Source organism: Pleuronectes platessa, chromosome 7 (assembly GCF_947347685.1).
Source record: "Pleuronectes platessa chromosome 7, fPlePla1.1, whole genome shotgun sequence".
Lineage (NCBI taxonomy): Eukaryota > Metazoa > Chordata > Actinopteri > Pleuronectiformes > Pleuronectidae > Pleuronectes > Pleuronectes platessa.
In genome coordinates, this window is record NC_070632.1 from 18,143,377 (window position 1) to 18,162,769 (window position 19,393).

The window sequence follows — 19,393 nt, forward strand, 5'->3', positions numbered from 1 at the left end:
ACATAGTCATTCTGCATCTCCTCTTCACCAGCGAGTGTCAGCGGATAATCTTCAGTTTTGCAGCATCAACTCCTGACAAACAAACAAAGGCTTTACAAGAGATAGTTGACCAATATTCCATTAACCAAGAACTAAATATAATTAAAAAAAATCAACAGTTAATAAAAATGATTCTACAGCCTCAAATTATATATTCAAATCCTGTAAAGGCAAACAGATTAACGGGGGGGCAGATCAGACTCATTTATCAGCAAGTCATCAGCATTAGATAAAAACAGTGGAAAAGTCGAAAGTGGGAATCTAGTGTGCTTCTGGATAGAAAAATGACTTTTTCAGGATGTTTTCAAATGAAAAAAAAAATATATATATATTTAACATTTTGACCATAAAACTACACAAAACTAAATTATAGATGCATTTTTTGCCCTCATTTAGAATAAAGGAGTCAACTTTACTTTTCACCTCAGCTTCTGCTTGCTTTACACATGTTGAGACACACTGTCAAACCGCTCTGTCAACAGTGAAGGGAAGTGACTCAGGGGTCAGAGTACAACCCACAGGATGTGTTGTAACAACAAAAACTCACACACTCAGGATTCATTTTAAGTACAAGCACATTTTATTTTTTTCCAGTTAATACATCTAGGTTCATTTGATTTTCTCTCTGAAATTTTTTTAACTTTGTTGTATGTTTTTATGGCCAATGCACTGCTCATTATCTTTTGTCTTTTTAGAGCAAACATTTGACCGTTGTCTCGTTTAATGGCTTTGTTCTCAGAAAAACTGAGCCATCACAATTTGTCCACGCTTCCTGGTAACACTCACAACAGACAGCTGCACACACACAATGGCTACTTACACAAAAAAAACTAGAAAATATAAACGTGTCAACACTGGAATGAAAAATGAAATAAGAGCTACAAGTGGTTTAAAATAGTTTAAAGGTTTAGTGTGTAGATTTGAGTGACATCTAGTGGTGAGTGGTTGCATGGTGCAGCTAAATACCCTACACCTTAACCCCCCTTCCAAACATTAAACAGAGAACCTCTGATAGCCTTTAGTGGTGATAAAACTCCAAAGGTTTACTTTGTTCAGTTTGGGCAACTGTAAAAAAACATGGTGGCTTCAGCAGAGGACCCTCTCCTGATGTAAATATAAAATATTTAAATATAAAAAATCCCATTCTAGGTTAAAGAAAACAACAATTTGTACAATTTAGAGGAAACACACTAGTGAAAATATCACTAGGATCATTTTATATTCAGTTACTACCAATAGATCCTTTCACCTAAATCTTACACACTGAACCTTTAAAGTTCTGTACATAGAGAAAACCCTAATTCCACATATTTCACTGATGTAAACACGTTTCAGTCACACTGGCATGTATCCCTTTTTTTTGGAAAACTAATTACAAGTTTTAAAGACAAAACATTTACATTTGGACGGAAAGGATTGGCTAGGCTTTTTCAGTGCATGGACGAAGCTAAAGCACTAAACAATGGTCGCATGATAATTCAGTGATATGTGACAAGACGTCACATGTGCCGGTCTGAGAGGAACCCATATGTGAACCACCAGGTTAAATGTCTACACCCCAGTCTCCTTCCTCTTCATTGAGCCTCGTAACTTCTGGTCCAGTCTGGTTTTGGAGAGCGTCTGAGGCCTGAGTTTAGGGCCCAAGACGGGTGGACAGTTCTCAGACGTGTCTTCGTCACAGATGGTGGCTGAGAGGAGGGAAGAGCGGCGTTTGGCTCCGATGGCTTCAACCTGCTGAACCCTCGGTGGAACCTCCCGCTGCTGCTGAGCCATCGCAGTGCGCAGACAGTTGAGCCACTGCTGTTTGTGGTAGACGTCGTTGACAAGCAGGGTGTGGGACTGGCCATGGGAAGGATCCATGGAGCTCACACGGAAAATGTTTTTCACTGGAGAGACACGGTAAGCAAGGAAACAGATTTAAAGGATCTCCTAAGGCTGTGAGGGATAATAAAATCCATGAATTACATCCATTATTTTTAACATTTATCCTTTACACGTGCAATGTGTAACTTTGGCCACATGGGATCTCTCAATCAGAACAATAACAAAAGATGTGTTATCGTTTGTGATTGTTTGATGATGTTAAGCAACGTGGGATCACAGAAGTTGTTTTCTTCACCATAACTGCAAATGAAAATGCAGATAAAAATCTACTTGAACGTGACTCAAAGTTGACGCAAATCAAGTACATGGATGGGGTAATGTATTAAAGTCTTATTAACGTTATTCACAAACATTGGAGGGAAAAAACCTTCCTCATATGTCCACTGCCCTGCAAGTTATAGCACAGACGGACAAAGCTGCAGGTAAAGGAGATATGATGCAATTAAAAGGCGACTGAAAGAGAACCAAACTTTACACAACCTGCTGTTGGGCCACAAACATCTCAAGTGACTCATCTCAGCATTTCACACTGCCGCACTCTGGAAGACGCTACAGGTCCTTAAAAATTCTCACTTCCAGAATCTGAACAAGCTTTTATTCAATTGATGTTGAAGAACTCCGCCGAGTGCAAATAATATAACTGATACAAGATACACAGACAACCTAACCCCAATCTGTATTCCAGAAAGTACAAATATACTAAACCACTCAGGGTTCATACACATTTTGACCAGTGGATTTCCATGACTTTTCCATGACTTTAAACCAAATTTCCATGACCGAACATTTTGTGAAATCTTGGTGTATTCGCGAAAAAGTGACAATGTAGTATTCAAACTAACAATGAAAATTCCAAGGCATACAGTATACTTTAAATTACACAAACCCAAGTATGCCTGCTTATATTTTAGCGTATTTCTTTAAAAGCATATGAATTTTTTTTAAACTCAGCTTAAATTAACTAGGGATGCGCATTCAATTAAATGGTCTTAATCGATCGTTGGGAGAATTAACGATCGATTTTCGATTAATCATTAATATTTTCATATTAATATTCACTATTTATAGGCTATATTAAAATGCAGTGAAAATATAAAAAACAAAGCGTGTTTCCTCATTGAGATCTTTATTCGAAGATGAACAACTCTTGTGGCAGTTAAACGGGATCTGTTCACTGGTAACACTTGAAAATATGCGCTGCTGTACTCTAAACTAAGCCCCGTTTGGAGCTTAGCTGAATTTGACTGTTCTCGCCCTCTCAGTCAAGTTATTGTCACGCCCTAACTCCCGGAACCCCTGACACAGACCCGGGTCTGTCCGGGTTCCCTTCCAGGTGGACTGACGGTCCGTGTGCGGACATGAAGCCGAGCAGCGCAGGTAAGCTCCGGGCTGCTTTCTCCAAATGCTAACGTCCTCGCTGTGCTGCGTTCAAGGCAACTCGGATATTCCGACGTCCTGCCACATAGCGAACATGCAATAGTTTTCATCCATGAAAAAATAATGTCATCGACGAAACTCATCGTCTATTAATTATGCCCATCCCTAAAATGAACAACATGAAAATATTAATATAACAAAATTCCATGACTTTTCCAAAACTTTTGGGAGATTATTTTTTTCCATGACTTTTCCAGGCCTGGAAAAACACATTTTAAAATTCCATGACTTTTCCAGGTTTTCCATGACCGTACGAACCCTGCCACTACTTAGCTGCTGCTGTAATACAGGTAGATGTGGTAAATATGTTTTTTAAAAGTGAATTATCACTAACGTCTGTGTTACATTGGCTCTGGCCTGTTTGTGCAACAGCAAATCGGACATTGTAGCAAAGAGAAGGTTCAAGTTAAGCTCTGCTGAATAGTGAAACCTCAAAGAAACTCCTCCCTAACAGATCAGGACATGTTCCCAGTGTAACTGGCATGATTTAAAAAGCGTTTAAACTGACAGAGCGGGTGAGACCTCTTATTAATTAAATCTATGAAGAGTCACAACAAAGAAAAATCCAAGAGCACAAAATGGCATGTCTCCAAATTTAGTAAAGGTAACAAATAATTTGTGAAACCAACTAAATTTTCTAAATGGCAACACAACCCTACCTCAATGCAAGTTTGGAGTGTAACACAAACTCAACCTACCTTTCTCTGTGTTGGTGAAAGCCCCTCTGAACGACCCCGCCACACGGATCTCTCCGTCCTGCACTTCCTCCAGAGCCAGGTCCCGCACTGGGATTGGCTGTCGATACACCTGGAAGCAGCTTCTGTCATCACGTGTCACCGGCCGTGTCATAACCAGCAGCTCAGAGAAGAGAAACACGTGTAGCCTCTGTGGAGAGATACATTGACAGAGTGAAATTGACTTTGACGAACAAATACAGCATGTTGACAGTACTTTTAAAGCATGTGGGTGGTAAATGATAAGAGATTCATCCTGATTCTCACCGAGCCACTCTTGTTCCGCAGCTCCCCATGTAACAGTAGGGTCTTACAGTTGTCTATGAGAGGGTCTCGCTGCTTCTCATCCAGATACACAAGTTTGTCGATATAATACTGACACTCAGACTCCCCCTTTCTCAGATTGATGTCAGACAGAATCTCCTGGATTATGGAAATCTGGAAAAGAAATTCAGAAAACAGACAAAAACGAGTAAGAAGCCAATAGCTACAAATAAGCAACGACACGTATATCTGTGAGAGTAGAGATTTGTATGAGGCAGATATATCGTACCGCTCTCTCCAGACTGATGATGTCTGGGTGATCAGGAGGAGTGTGTCTGAGGATCTCTCGCAGCAGCAGCGGGTATTTCACCAGGCGTGAACGTGGGATGTCCAGGAAGCTCCACAAGTCAAGTTTTCTGCTGAAGGGCGACTCGAGACAGCGCTGCAGGAAGTCCTGCACCCGCCTGTCCTGCTTCTTCTGGTCCAGCAGCGCTTTGGCTGCGAGCTGGTTGCTGCAGTAGTTTTTGTAAGCGTTCAGACCAGGCAGCTGAGAAGATAAAAGAATCAGTTTCCAACTGTTTGTAGCTCCTTTCACAACAACACAGACACGGGTCGGCTCTTTGAAATGATGGTTGTTGCTGGGGTTTGTCCCGTCTCTCCCTCTGTGCTAAATCCTCATCATTATCACGCTGTGAGAACTACGTTAATAAATGATCACAGTGCAAAATATCTTGATAGATTATGCAGCAAGAGGCATTAATAATAATAATAGAGACAGAATGACACTCAGCACCCACAGGTGAAATGAATACCTTGTTGGCTGCTTGTGGTAAAAAGAAGATTAAAGTTCCTTGAATAGTTCTTAAAGTTTTCTTAAAATCTCTCTTAACATACGTCAACGTGTAATCATTACATCCAGACATTACAGCATTTTAGTAATTCATGTTCATGTAACCTTATCAACTGAATATTTATCTATTGTAACAATTAAAAAAATGTATCATGAATTCGTGAATTTATAGTCAGTGACACTGTTCTAGATTATTGAAAGCATTTAAAGATTATATGACAAGGTCTCTGCGATTTTTGAAAAGTCTTAAATAATAAATTAAATAGTACTGACTTCAGTTTCCTTCGAAAAGTCTTTTATTTAATTCGATAAATATTTCTTCTTGCTTTTATTACAGAAATGTAATAGAATGTTACAGCAGGCTATCAAGAGATATCGCCCATTTTAATTAATTATACCTCTACACTAAAAAGTACAATTGTTTTGACGGTGGATGAAGCTGCAGCAGGTCTATCCTTTAAAAGGAGTTTCAGTCAGCCCCACTGAACCTATAGCCAATACGGTCCCATTTGGGAAGTCTCAAAAATCTCTAATTCTGCAATAAGAATTGAAAATAATCAAGCATTAATTGTAATACTGCATAGTTAACTTGTCATATAAAGAAAATGTATTGATATACACACTGCAGGGAACTATTGAACAAAATAAAAAAATATTATAATAATAATAAATAACCACGTGTATAGTCCCTCCAGGTTTTATTTCCAGTCTACTTTATTTTATATTTTATAGAAGCCATGTGTGTAGGTTTAACTCTGTTAGAATCTTCGGGAGATGTATCTTTTAACATAAGCATCTGAATTTGCTTGTGTTTCTTGAAGACGTTTACCGCTCGTCCAAGATGCTTCTTCACTTCGAACTGACCCACTAACTGGTGGGGGTTTCAACGACCGGCCTGTTTAACATGACGACTCTCAACACAGGTAAATACCTGAATACCTAAATACCTGAAACCTCCCAATAGTCAGTTAGAATTAAAGGAGTCTCTTGGATAACAGGAGAAACATTGCTTGAAACACAAGCAAGTCCAGTTGACTACCTACACATGTTCAACCTCGGAGGATTCCACGACCTTGATAGAGAATCTTCACAGATACTCTCTGAAAGTGTTATCATCTGCCAGCATACATACCCAGTCTATTACCATCTGTCCGATTAAGGCGACTGTTCCATCTGAGCCAGTTCCCTCGGTCAGTTTCACCAGCAATTCTGCAGATGTAATAGTTCACACATGGTCAGATCACTTATTAGTATTGAAATACGATAGTGGTTGGTGATTACTTACCCTCATGTAAGGGGATGTATGCGTCTAGGTCCCCAAATATGTGAGCTAGCTCCTCCTTCGTCATGATTAAGAGCTTTAGCATCGGATCATGGTACGCCTGAAAATGAACAACGAAATAGTGGTCAAAGTGGGGAAATGGTTTGATTAGAAGAAAAAAAATGTAGGTTTAAATTTTAGGCTTCTAACCTTTCGTGCAAGTTGGAGATCTTCGATGAGATCCTGCTCCCCCCTGTAAAGCTCATAAATTGCCTGGAGAAGGAACATTAAAACACAAGAGAAACCAGAGTGAGAGAAGTTCATTTATTACTTTCTAGGGTTTTGATAAGACTGCACTTTAGTCTGAAATGCTCCACCTCTTGTCTCTTGATCTCTTTGGTGGAGAACGTGCTCTTCTGATGGACGTCCAGCATCTCTGACCAGAGCGTGCTGTTCCTCCGTTTCGTGGGAGTGGGACCTGCTGCCTTGCTGCTGGATTGGCGGGACATCCCCGGCGATCTGCAATCGCTACGTAACGACATTGACTAGAAAAGAAAACAGGCAGACAAATTCAACTCATTTAAATTCCCATAGACCATTTGTTGAGCGATTGTCATTGTAAACTGTGTAACTGCTGTGTACCTGGAGGGTCTGACCAAAGCGGCGCACTGCCCCGTTCTTTGGAGACATCAAGTTGACGAGAGATGAAACTTTGGTCAAAGGTCGGACTCGCTTGTTGCTGGGTTCCTAGGAATCAAAGAAATAAACTCTCTTCAGTTCAACTTGATTGTATTGAGGTGTAAAGTGTGGGGGTGCCAAAAGACTCACTTCATACTGTTTTATTATAAAAATGTGTTTACTATTGTCTTAATTGTCTCTGCTATTTTAGAGAACAGATTCCAGTCTCTGTCACATCAACGTTCTCCTCTATATTTATATTCGCTAGTATGTTTTTACCTCCATCTAGATTATGTTTTCATCAATAACCATTTGTTTTCTTGGTTTGTTTGCTTGTTTGTTTACAGGCAAGATTACACAAAAACAACTGACCCGACGTCCATGAAACTTGGTGAAAGGATGTGGTTTGTTTTGATGTGGATCCAGATCAGGGGATGGATCCATGCATTTTGTATTATAACTTTCTTTAACATAGTAAGTGATGACGTTTAAAAAAAAATTTGAAGTAAGTCAGGGAAATTTGGTGCAGCTTCATTTAATTTAAGGGGACTCTTGGGATTTAGTGAAGGTTATGTGCTATACTGAATGTCAGTCTAGTTGTCAGTGGTTGTGACACTCTGAGCGAGAGCGGGACTATCCTGAGCTCATAACACACGAGAGAGTTCATGTCTATCTGTGTCGACGAGCACCTGAGTCATGCACAGGGATTAAAGTTTGGTGTTAAAGCAGATCTGGTTGGTGCAGCTTTCAAGACTCTGCTAGACGAAACCTGCAGCCAGTGGACATGTTGTCCTGGGTCTCACCTTGAGGTCGAAGCTCCGCAGACTGACCGTGTCGTCGTCCTTCTCTTTGCGCTTCCTCTTCTATAGAAAAATAACAAGACACATGCATTATGTTCACAGCTGCAATCAGAGCTAAAAAAAACATCTGATATATTCCTATACATAAAATATTATTCCAAGTATCAGTACAGGTCGTGTTTTATTTTCATCTGCTCCACAAACAGATACCAGCGTGAGAGTGAGACCTCTGCAGTGGGAGATGATGGTGTTTTCAACATAAACTCACTAGGCTGAAGTCCCATGGTGTCCCTGGTGTAAGAAAGGTGAAGGAGCTGCCTCTCTGGAGCGGAGGTCTGAAAGAAAAGAGAGACATTGAAAACAGGTTTATATCTATGTCATAGACAGTGTTGTAGCCACATTGGAAGTTTACTACATGTAGCATTGATTTTGGTGGTAAATTACATTAATGTTACTTTACGTCAGTTGCGCACCTTAGGGCATGGGTGGTGCTCACTATAGTCACACCCAGTCTATATTTGGGAGTCACAGGTGAACAGTTGCAGGGCAACACAATCAGAGGAAGTCACACACCCTTTTTGTAGGTGTTTAAAAAAAAATATGGCAACATAGAGTATTCAAGCGCAGAAAGAAGATTGTGGTTTTTTTTAATCACTTAAAAAAGCCCAGCATGTTATTGTTGTTATTTGAATGCAACCATAGACAGTCTACCTTAATTTATGACTTTTTTTAAATGTATCTCAGAGAAGATGGAGATAGATAATCACTGTTTTTAAAGGGAATGCATTAAAGCTCTGTTATCATGAACGACCCCATTTGATTCCCATTTCTGTTATGTTTCAATGATGATGGAGGGATATAAGTGTTTAAAACCATATAAGGCGTTAGACTGCTAGCTGCTTCTGCAGGGAAAATAAAGTGAGTTATGATGACAAAACAATGAAGCTACAGAGAGTTTCAGTGTCTTCAAGTCCAAGGTCAGCTGCCCACACTCCTCCACATTCTACATCTTAGGCTCATGCCTTCAAGCCATGCTGGAAATAACGGACTAATGAGCGAAGACTGTTTGATACAAGAGAGTAATGAAAATAACAAGTACAGTTGTATTTATCTTGTGATTTGTTGAGGATACATAGTGTAGAGAGGGCACGGTAAATATTTGGCACTTTGCCCTCATACATTTGAAGCCAATACAAATACCAAGCCTATCTGCAGATCTCAATACTGTTTGCATTTTGGCAAATCTGCAAGAATAAATCGGAGTGCAGAGCAGGTTGAATGATGCAGATGTTATAACACAAGTTTTAAAGATAATAACACATTATTATCCAGAGTGTTGCATTAAAGTACCATTCACCTGGATGAATAAACAACAGTGAGCTGGTTGATAACGTAGATCTACACTATAAAATAGAATAAGATGCAGCTTTGTTAATTAAACTGCTGTTAGCTCCTTCAAAAACAGAGCAGCTTAGAAATATGTAACATACGAGGGGTCTCCTCATATAATTCATTGATGCATCTACCATACAATATGACTCTAGAGCAGAATTTTTTGTTTTTAATGTAAGAATTTTTCTGGCTCGTGGTCGGCCGTGTGCAGATGAGATGTTCGTCAAGACATTTATATTATTTTTGTCCATTTTATAGACAAACAACTAATGGAACAGTGGTACAATCTGCAGATGACCAAATAATTAAACTAATCATGAAATCTGATTTGATTGCATCATCAGAGGCTTTGGGCTACTGCTATGAGTATTTGTGGCATTTTATAGATACAATAATTAAATAATGAATGTAAAAAAATAAATAAACAGAAGATGAAAATAATGTAATTGGGGCTAGTTAATCTCTTGATCAATCCTTAAGTTACTTGCTGATAGTTATGAGGAGTTTTCTCACAAGATAGATTTAAATAGATCACCACATTTAAAGTTAAAGGTGGGTTTTCCGTGGTGCACTTGAAAGCATCGTTTATCAGTTACAATAGCAGGCCAGACCGTCACCGCGGACCAACCAGGAAACAAACTAAGCGCCAATAAATAACCTTATAACCGAATAAAGAACCACAGTTGTATTCCCGGTCGTGTTCTACGTACTTCTTGCTGTTGTTCCTCCGCAGGGTTTGAGGGGAAGCCTCTGCGGCCGCGCTCTGGACGCTGGACGTGGACGTCCTCGATGTCATCCTGCGAACTTTCAGCTTCTTGTTCTTCACCGTTTCTCCGCACACTTCCTCGTTCTCTTCCATTTTGTGACCGGACCCGTTCTTAAATCACCTCTTCCAACGTTTAGTCGCGACCAAGCGAGAAAAACAGGGCGTCCGGTCGAGTTTGAACCGGTCCCGACGCGTACAAAGGGAAGCAGAAGATCGATGACAACAGGACACACACCACGGCGGAAGTTTGAATATGGCGGATTCTTGGAAACGAACCAATCAGGGGAGAGCTCTGAGCTGCGTTGCTGTGATACCGCGAGGTGGGAGGGACCAGTGAGATATTTGTAAAAGGACCTCTTTATGAATGTGGGTCAGAATAAAGGAAACCACGCTTGTTCTATTACGGTCACTTCATTATTCAGCTTCTTCATGAAAACGCTGTATTCACATGTAGATTCATAACAGTTTATCTTTATATACCATACAATGAACAACAAAATATACAGACACGTTTCTTTCCTATATCTGGACACAACAGACTTATGTGAATACAAAACATTTAAAAAAGATTAAACACAATTCTCGACACTTTATTCAGGATGGAGCCATAACTGACCCAGTGAGCTGCAGTCATCAAATTAGTTTCCAAATAATTTGCATTTCAACCATTCAAAGTCTCAAAGTTCAACCCCCCCAAAATAGGGTTATGCACATAACCAATGTTCCCTGAGGAAGGGAAGTACAAAACATCAGCTGGGATTGTGTCCATCCACAAGTGAACTGACCGAAAGGGAGGAGAGCCTTCATTTTGTGTCCTGTATAGAGGTAAATGTGATGAAAAATAAAAACGCAGAAAATAATTTGTATGAAAATCAACGGGTGCATTAATTGAGTATCATATAAACGGCTGTGGGGAAGCTGTAGGTCGTCCACTAACCGGAGGTTATCACCCCCTGACGTCTGTGCTGGCAGTGTGCGGATGGTGTGTGATATGAAAAGTGCTGGGTCTACACCCAGTGCTGCATGAATAAGTGTGTGAATGGGTGAATGTGACTATATATAAATGCACTATAAAATGCATTCCATGTATCATTTACCTTTCGCATAAATAGTGTCATAAATGTTTTATTAGCTATGTTGTCGCACATATGATCAAATGAAGCCACAGACGTTAACAAACACAACAAGCTTGTTGTAAACCTGAGTCTGTGTTTTATTCCACTAAAGGTGCACTGGTTGGTTTCTTAGCTTCTAATGAAATGTGATATAGTGTAAAGTATCAATCATTCTGTAGAGCCATGCTATCTATGTATATTGATTATTGATAACATTGCCCATATCAATGGTCTTTGCACTCGACTTTGTTGTTTTTAACATAGTAACAACCACACTACAATTCAATATAAGCAATATTCCGTACAAATTTGATAAATTCATGCTGTTTATCTGTTGACCAGATGTTGTTTATATACATATTTTCATACCTACTCGCCTGTGCTTGATATTAATATGTTTATAATTCATCGTGTTTGTTTATGGTTCCGTTCAGCTGAATGTCTAAACAGACGACTATTACCATCTTATTATCTATCTAAATCATCTTATTTGCTTCTTATATTTTGCTGCTTCTTTTTTCATTGACATTAATGAATCATGTAGGTGTCAACACATTTGGCAAAATAATTGATTTCTGGCTGATTCTCATTACTCAGCTTCCATGTACACGCTGCTATGTGCATGGTGGTTCATAGTTTACACTGCAGAGGGAGCTGGTGTCAGATGGTGTGTCTGTACCAACATCTTATTTCCCCCGAGGCCCCTTATTTGTCTTTACGGTCTGGGTTCATGGACCAACCTGAAGAATTACAGCAAGAAAAATATCTAACTTTTTATTACAGTTCAGAGAAAATATAATAACATAATGTAAATTGTCTTCTTTGAATACACTTGTTTGTGCTCAGAGTCAGGGATACAAATATATATAAAAACGAATGTTACAATATGAATATTGCATCAGTACGCTGCCTGTTTGTAACCGTGTTTTAATCTCACGCATATTACATTTGACATATGCTTTAAAGTTCAAAAACATATTTTCATTTCAGTAAAAGCTTTGGTGCACGTTTCATGAATGATTCATCCCCCTGAGGGAAGACTTATGCTGTTTAATAAATCTTCCTTTTCACCTCCATAAAGGGATCCAGATGAGATTTATAGGGACCCCTCTGACCTGTATGACGGTCCCCTACAGGACGACCCGGCCATCGGTCAAATCTCTCGTGTCCTTCATGAGCCCATCATCAGCACCTCAGTGAGGGTGCCGGTTCCAGTTTAATCACCATATCTGTCCGTGTCGTGATATACGGCGCCTGGTCTCACTGCTGTAGCATCTTCATAAAGTCAGGGTGGAGGAGGCAGTTTGAAAATGCTCCTCATGGGCAAGAAAACACACTGTGCCTTCACATTTATGACTCACAGTCAAACATAACATCTGTAGTCGTGTGAGTTTATATCTGGACGAGATATAAAAAAAAACAACCTCAACCACATGGATATGGCAGAAAAAAGAAAATCACCACAAGGTACATTTAGTTCTTTTCTGGAATTCTTTATCGCAATGATCTTCCTCAGCAGATGTTTGGCCAGTGTCCAGGAACTGTTCATGTCTCCAGTAAAAGTTGAAACATTGCTTAGCTTGGAAATTATATTTGACTAAACGTCATGTTAACATAAAGTCCATTTAATGATTGTTCTGTAGCGTTCCCTTGTTAACGTTCAATCTCAACTTTTCACCATTCACAGTCATGGAAATTGGTCAAACTCAATCTGCTCAAGATGATCAGGTTACATGTTAAAAGGCTCTGGAGCAGTTACTCAATGGCCCATCTCACGACCAGGCTGTGCTGAGACTAAGGATTTTAAGATCAAGAATGAGCTTTCATTCTGGATAAACACAGATATGAGTTTTCAAAACCAACAGACAAACAAACTTTTATTAATATGAAACTCATCTGAGAGACATTTTTAGTTGTCAGCCACTGAATGAGCTTAAATTGGGTAAAGCTTTATTGTGATTAAAACCTTTTATCATAATGATGATATTTATAAAAAAGAAAGAAAAAAACTCATAATTTTGAAACCTTTATTACAGCATATACAGGTTCTTTCAGTTTAAAAAAAAATCACCTCAAAATTGTTTACATTGTAGCTGTAACATACAACCATTATATTAAAGGAAATGATGCAATGGTAGCTGCCAGATTTAAATCCTAGATGAGCCTTCAAAGAAAAGTAGGTAACTTGTGAAATGAGAGAAAGCAGCTTGTTCTTACTGAAGAAAGGATTCATTCATAAATAAAACAATTCACTGTTGCTAAATTCAAAACACAGAGGAGTTTTTCTGCCAAGTCAAAGCTTACGTTAAACTAACTTAGATATTATTGTCTAAGTGACTGCACCTTATGTTTGCCATTATCTCCTAATGGTCAGTTGTGGCCACCTTTTAGGAGAAGTTAAATAGTTTAGAAAGTGCATAACATTTAATGTAATATAAATTGAATAAGATTTCCTACATGAATAAAAGTGGACTCATTATAATAATATATGTCGAGTAAATGAGAGACAGGCAGGATAAAAAAAAAGGTTAAAGTACGATAGCATCTGTGAGCAGTTAGTGAACGAAGCAGGAGAAAATACAATAATTTATACATATGTGACCTACTTTTAGGCATCTACACACGACCATGTTGTGTTTGACTTTACTCCTGTACAGACGCTGCACATGCTGATAGTCCACCTCCCAAAACACTGATTTCATATGGTGCTAGAGACTGGATACACACATCTATGTCACCAGATGAAATCAGTTTCTGAGAGCAGTTCTTTACTCAACAAGTCTCCACATTGTTAAAGACGTTAAAGTGCATCAGGCCAAATATACACAGGACATGTTGTATGGAGAAGAAGTGACTCCTGATGTTGTGTAATAAGTGAGACTCGTGGCTGCTGATTGGATGCAGATGTAGGTCGAAAGTTGTCTGAAGAGGGAAGTCGTCTGTTTGTTCCTCTCACTGCTCCATGTGCTGTTCTACATACAAACAGCAGGGGGCGTGGTTACATCGCAAGCCAGGGCCAAACGAAAGACCGTATGAGCCCAACCTGTGACCCAAAGGAGAAGGAAATTTAAACTCATGTATTTTAGAGATATATGTCACAAACACACACACACGCACGCACGCACGTACACACGCACACACACCACATTTGTCTCCTTGACATTCTGAGAAATAATGGGATGCATTTCAGCTTCATGCAGAGAGTTACATAGGATGATTGATACAGCTGTCATGTGAGTATATCAAATATGGACAGTGGTTGTTTATGTCCAGTGGTAGTTTAGATATGAGGATAAGGAGCTAGTCTGGCTCTGTCTGAAACTAAAGAGAAAAAACACCTACACACACCTCTGAAGTTCACTGACTAACTCTTAACTCTGTCTTAACGCAAGAGGGTTTGAAGCCCAGTTCAGCTGGTGTCAATCCTGCTTCTGTTGATCTACTCTGGCTTCCTCCCACAGTCCACATGCACGTTCGGTTAACTAGCAACTTCCGATTACCTGTAGCTGTGACTGTGAGGGTGAATAGTTTGATAGGTGAGTACTTTAAATGTGCTTTGGTCACATCTGTAAAAGTAATAAATAGGTAAACATGCAATAAAACTAAATGAAATATGAGAGTATAAATAGATTAGTAATAATGTATATTAAACAATATATAGAGTGTGAGCAGACTACATACAGTGTAACAGGATTCCACATCAGCAATTGTTAGAAATACACAATTGAAGCCAAACACAGCATAAACGTATACATGGATGAACGCTGCTCCGCTACTGTCATGACAACATGTCATCATCTTACAAGGATGACTCCTCCCTTAGGTTGGAGATCAGACCATAAAAGGAAAGGTGCCAGGATAAGGAAATGAAGGGACGACGCAGAGAAACCACAGCAGGTAGACTGACAGAAGAAGTGTATAAAAAGATGCATTGTGGTTGAATAATAGAAAAGAAAGTTTAGTCCATTTGAAATGTTCTGTTCTGAGCTATAGAATAAAACTGTTGTTAACGAAAATATATCAGATCTGGCAGGTGTGACAATAATGTACCACAGGAGCTGTGACTCATGTTGGTTCCCAGATGGCTTCATTTGAGCTGAAGCAGAAAAAGGGTGAAGGTTTATCTCATTCCACACTGTTCAGCACACGTCCTTTTCTCCCCCCGTCCTCGTTCATAAGCCAAATCTCCTCTAAATGAATGCAAACCCAACAGGCGGAGATACAAAGATACTGATTAATACATGTTTTCATCAAAGGAAAAGAAGTGCCGCATTGCAACCTCACCACATCACACAAAACCAACACCGGAGGAGTCAGGAGAAAGGAAATTAAATTCCACCCTCCTCGAGGTTTGCTGGTAAATGCTATGCATCACCAAACTGGGATGATGACTAACTGAGATTGGTGACCCTCACAGGGCCAAGAGGCATCCAGAGGCTGTACTCATAAATTCTTCTCTCATCTCTCCATTATTTTCAAATGGTGTCATCGAGCATCCGAGAATCCAGGGTGAGTCAGCCAGCGGTCACTCTGCCATGAGGAGCAGCGGTCAGCCGAGACTCGTGGATGAGGAGGACATGTTGACTGACATACATCATGTCCTCTGAGCTCATCGTGCAAGGCGGCGCGTGTCTGCAGTTGAGGTTTCATGTTAGTATGGCAGCGAACGCTCCACGCCATTCTTAAGTGAGGTCAGACGGGGGGCATGGCGGAGCAATTATGCTTAATGGCAGCAGAAGGTGTGACCCCATGAATATGTGCTCTCATGAGCTCACCTCGGCAGAAAGGCTTCCTGCTCGTCATGACGTGGATGAAAATAGTTTTTCTTTAGGTGTGAAGTTCAAGCAGGTGGGCAGAGCATGAGTCAGCAAAACCATGTTCGGCCTAAAAACAATTACTCTTCAAAATTCACATTTTAATTTGGTAAACAGGAGGGAAGATAAGTGATGACTCATCTAGAGATTCTTCTTCACACTTCTGCTTTCAATGAGTTAAAGGAAAATCAGTCTCATGTCTGCGTGTTCGATAAAACAACAGCCAGTTAGCTTAGCTTAGCATAAAGACTGGAAACAGGGAAAACTCATGGCCTGGCTTCACCTATAGTTTAAAGACACACACATATATATATATATATATATATATATAAAAAATAAACATACAGATATAAAACTGATATTGATTTTCTCATTGAGACAAAGAGTATTGAGAGTAGTGAGTATTGAACTGTTGCTTTAAGGTGATAAAAGAGTAATGGTGTAATGGGAATCGACAGGAGCTGGTGGAGATTGGAAACCCAGTAAGGCTGTGGGCATTTGGCCAGATGAAGGTAATCAGCTCCAACTACCTCAGACTATAAAACACTGGACTGAAGAGCCTCAGTCCATCTCTTTGTCCATATATAACAATCTATGATCATATCACTAAAACCTAGATTTGTGTCATCATAGACTATAGGCTGCGTTTTGTCATGTAGCAAGACTTAAAGCAATCAACCTTTTAAAGGATGAGTCATATTCAGACACATTTCCTGGACCTGTCAATTTGAAGAGGCAGCAAACACAAGGTGGTTGGAGGTGGTTATGAATGAGGATGGATGAACAGGAAAAAGAGGATTTGAGTTGGTTGAGTCAAATATGGGTCAAATAGATGTTACAGTATATTTGCTGTAACCAGGGGATTTTAGAGACGTGCCAGTCTGACGTTAATGAGTCCGGACCTTTATCGTCTGAGATCAGTGACGGTGTAGACTAAGGGAGACTTCATCACACGCAGGATTTAAATGACAGAATGAGGTTAGCAGGGAGTGTGTTACATATATATCTATATATGTAGGACAGGATCCAGGTGTGGTCACCTGACAGTCACATAAGCAGCATTCACATATGAGAGCAAGACAGTGAAAATCCCACACATACACGCTTTTATAGAAGAGATTTCAGTGCCAAGGGAGGATGTCTATCCTTGAAAATCAATCTCTCAGACCCAGTAAGTGGTATCACGTTGAGTCAGGGAGAACAGACAGGAGTGAGAGGCGGAGAGAGTTTTCTCTGATTCTTGTGTCACTGCTTGTAAAATCACCAGATAGTGACTGAGAGGGCGGACCCTTGTAGGATCACTCTTGTGAAATAACTGGGCTGGTGGGATTCCTTCCCTTCATTAACACAAACTTGCCTCTCTTGTCTTGAGTTGTGGACTTTTCAGTGACTGACAGCTGACATGACAGAGATCAGTCTCTTTTCAGGGGCCACAGGCGACTGACTGCTGTTTAAAAAATAGACTGAAAGTGAAACTGCTACGTCACTTTCTGTAACACCCCATGACATGCTCTTGAACACGAGTTGTGACAGAGTAGAGGACTGGAAGTAAATCAGCATCTTTGTCTTCATTCCAACGAATAAACAACACATTAATATGTACACAAGCACAGTGATAAACATGAGTACTAACCTGTTGCAGATGATCCATTATCCACCACACGACACATGATGTCTTCACAACACTTCACTGCTTCCACTGAACGACAGCTCTGACCCACACAGCACTAAACTGATATACTGTATCCTCTATATCAGTGCCTGTGTGTGTGTGTGTGTGTGTGTGTGTGTGTGTGGTGTATGTGTGGATGCACTGAGTAGCACAGGAGTTATAAGATGGAGATGCCACGGAAAGCACAGCCCCCTCTCGCTCGCCCGCTCTCTCTCTCTCTCTCTCTCTCTCTCTCTGTCTTTACAGTTAGTTCAAGCTGTTTGTCCACTTCTTTGCCAGAGTCATTATTGTAACTGTGACTCAACCCAAGCTCACAAGCTCACAGCCACACACCCACACACAAAAACACAAACACACACCCACACACGCACAAGCACTCGCACACGACTAAACACACACACACCCAGCCAAACACATACACACCCAGCCAAACACACACACACAAACACACACAAACACACACACACACACACACACACACACACACACACACACACACACACACACCTTTAACTCTAAAACCAAGTGTTAAGTGTTAACCTCTAAATGTCAGAGCCAAAAAACAGTGTAAGTTGAATAATTGCTCATTCTGTCTCTCTCTCTCTACACACACACGCAAACGCACACACACACACAAACATACACACTCACAAAAACACACACACACACACACACACACACACACACACACACACACACACACACACACACACACACACACACACACACACACACACACACACACACTCAGCATGACAAATCATCCCTGATCTCACAAGCACAAACAAGCAATTACTCTATTTATCCACATAATCCAGATTTATTTCCTGGATTAGAATCCTGACCTCCTCCAATTAGCAAAAATAAATTGTGCGTGGACAATAACAGGAACATGGTTTTGTTAAACTGGCTTGAAGAGTTCAATCATTACCAGAACAACAACATGGCTTATACAAACTCTGTAGCTTCCTCCAAATCCAGCCACACAGAGGGGGGGATTCCCCAGAGAGAGCGGGAAAGGGAAGGGTGAAATTGTATCCGCATGGTGATGGTAGGTGAGAGGGCACGACTCACAGAGCAGGAATCTCACCATGCATTCCTCTGGTTTGACGGTAAATGGAATAATTGTGCTCCTGTCAAAGACCAAAGCTCTAGTACAAACACACACACACAGCCACACACTTACCCTGCCTGTATCCGTTCTTATATGGTGAGTCAGCCGGTTATATACCATGATTCACTGCCTCTCCTCCTCTCATCTCTCCATCCTGACGGTGACAGAGGAAGTGGCTGTGAGGGCTGAGTCACGTCAACCTCTCACCCTGATCTCACCAGAACCCCCCACCTCATCGCTGCACCCACACTTTGACCCTCCTCCTGCAGAGTCGTACCCACCTGCTACTGCTTCAACCAGGCGTCCAACATCTCACACAAATACGTCTCCGTCTTGAGACCCCATGGTTGACCCAGAACTCACCGAAGTTTTGTTCTACATAAACCATCAGGCCTGAGAACCCCTCACGATCATAAAGGACGAGCAGGAAACAAGAGAGGCTCAGGAGGGAAAGCTCGGGATATCTTCCCTGGCCAGCTAGCCAAGCCCAGATAAGTGGAAGATCCCACAGCCATCGCATCGTGAAATCCCTCTCTGGACGTCCACAGACCTGTGACTGGCCTCCACGTCCGA

At 40.6% G+C, this 19,393-nt stretch overlaps 1 protein-coding gene and 1 long non-coding RNA gene across 2 annotated transcripts; both read right to left on the reverse strand.

Moving 5' to 3' along the window:
* Positions 1 to 596: 596 nt before the first annotated feature.
* Positions 597 to 10,354, reverse strand: LOC128444190 (neuroepithelial cell-transforming gene 1 protein). Its single transcript, XM_053426512.1, has 12 exons — positions 10,050 to 10,354; positions 8,216 to 8,282; positions 7,951 to 8,010; positions 7,112 to 7,216; positions 6,847 to 7,014; positions 6,680 to 6,742; positions 6,494 to 6,590; positions 6,341 to 6,417; positions 4,648 to 4,905; positions 4,362 to 4,532; positions 4,059 to 4,245; positions 597 to 1,925 (listed from the first exon to the last, which is right to left on the reverse strand). The coding sequence occupies exons 1-12, from the start codon at positions 10,196 to 10,198 to the stop codon at positions 1,591 to 1,593; spliced, it is 1,737 nt and encodes a 578-aa protein (XP_053282487.1). The 5' UTR covers positions 10,199 to 10,354; the 3' UTR covers positions 597 to 1,590.
* Positions 10,355 to 13,233: 2,879 nt separating this feature from the next.
* LOC128444514 (uncharacterized) lies at positions 13,234 to 18,046 on the reverse strand. The gene is made up of 2 exons (XR_008339153.1): positions 17,668 to 18,046; positions 13,234 to 14,263 (listed from the first exon to the last, which is right to left on the reverse strand). It is a non-coding gene; the product is annotated as an uncharacterized LOC128444514 (long non-coding RNA).
* Positions 18,047 to 19,393: the final 1,347 nt, after the last annotated feature.

Excerpts from the sequence above, each read along its gene's own strand:
- LOC128444190 (XM_053426512.1), bottom strand. The coding sequence starts at position 10,198 with ATGGAAGAGAACGAGGAAGTGTGCGGAGAAACGGTGAAGAACAAGAAG. Across the intron at positions 7,015-7,111 it reads GCTTTGGTCAGACCCTCCAG|TCAATGTCGTTACGTAGCGA; the intron begins GTACACAGCAGT and ends TTTCTTTTCTAG. Across the intron at positions 1,926-4,058 it reads TTTCACCAACACAGAGAAAG|TGAAAAACATTTTCCGTGTG; the intron begins GTAGGTTGAGTT and ends GTGTCTCTCCAG.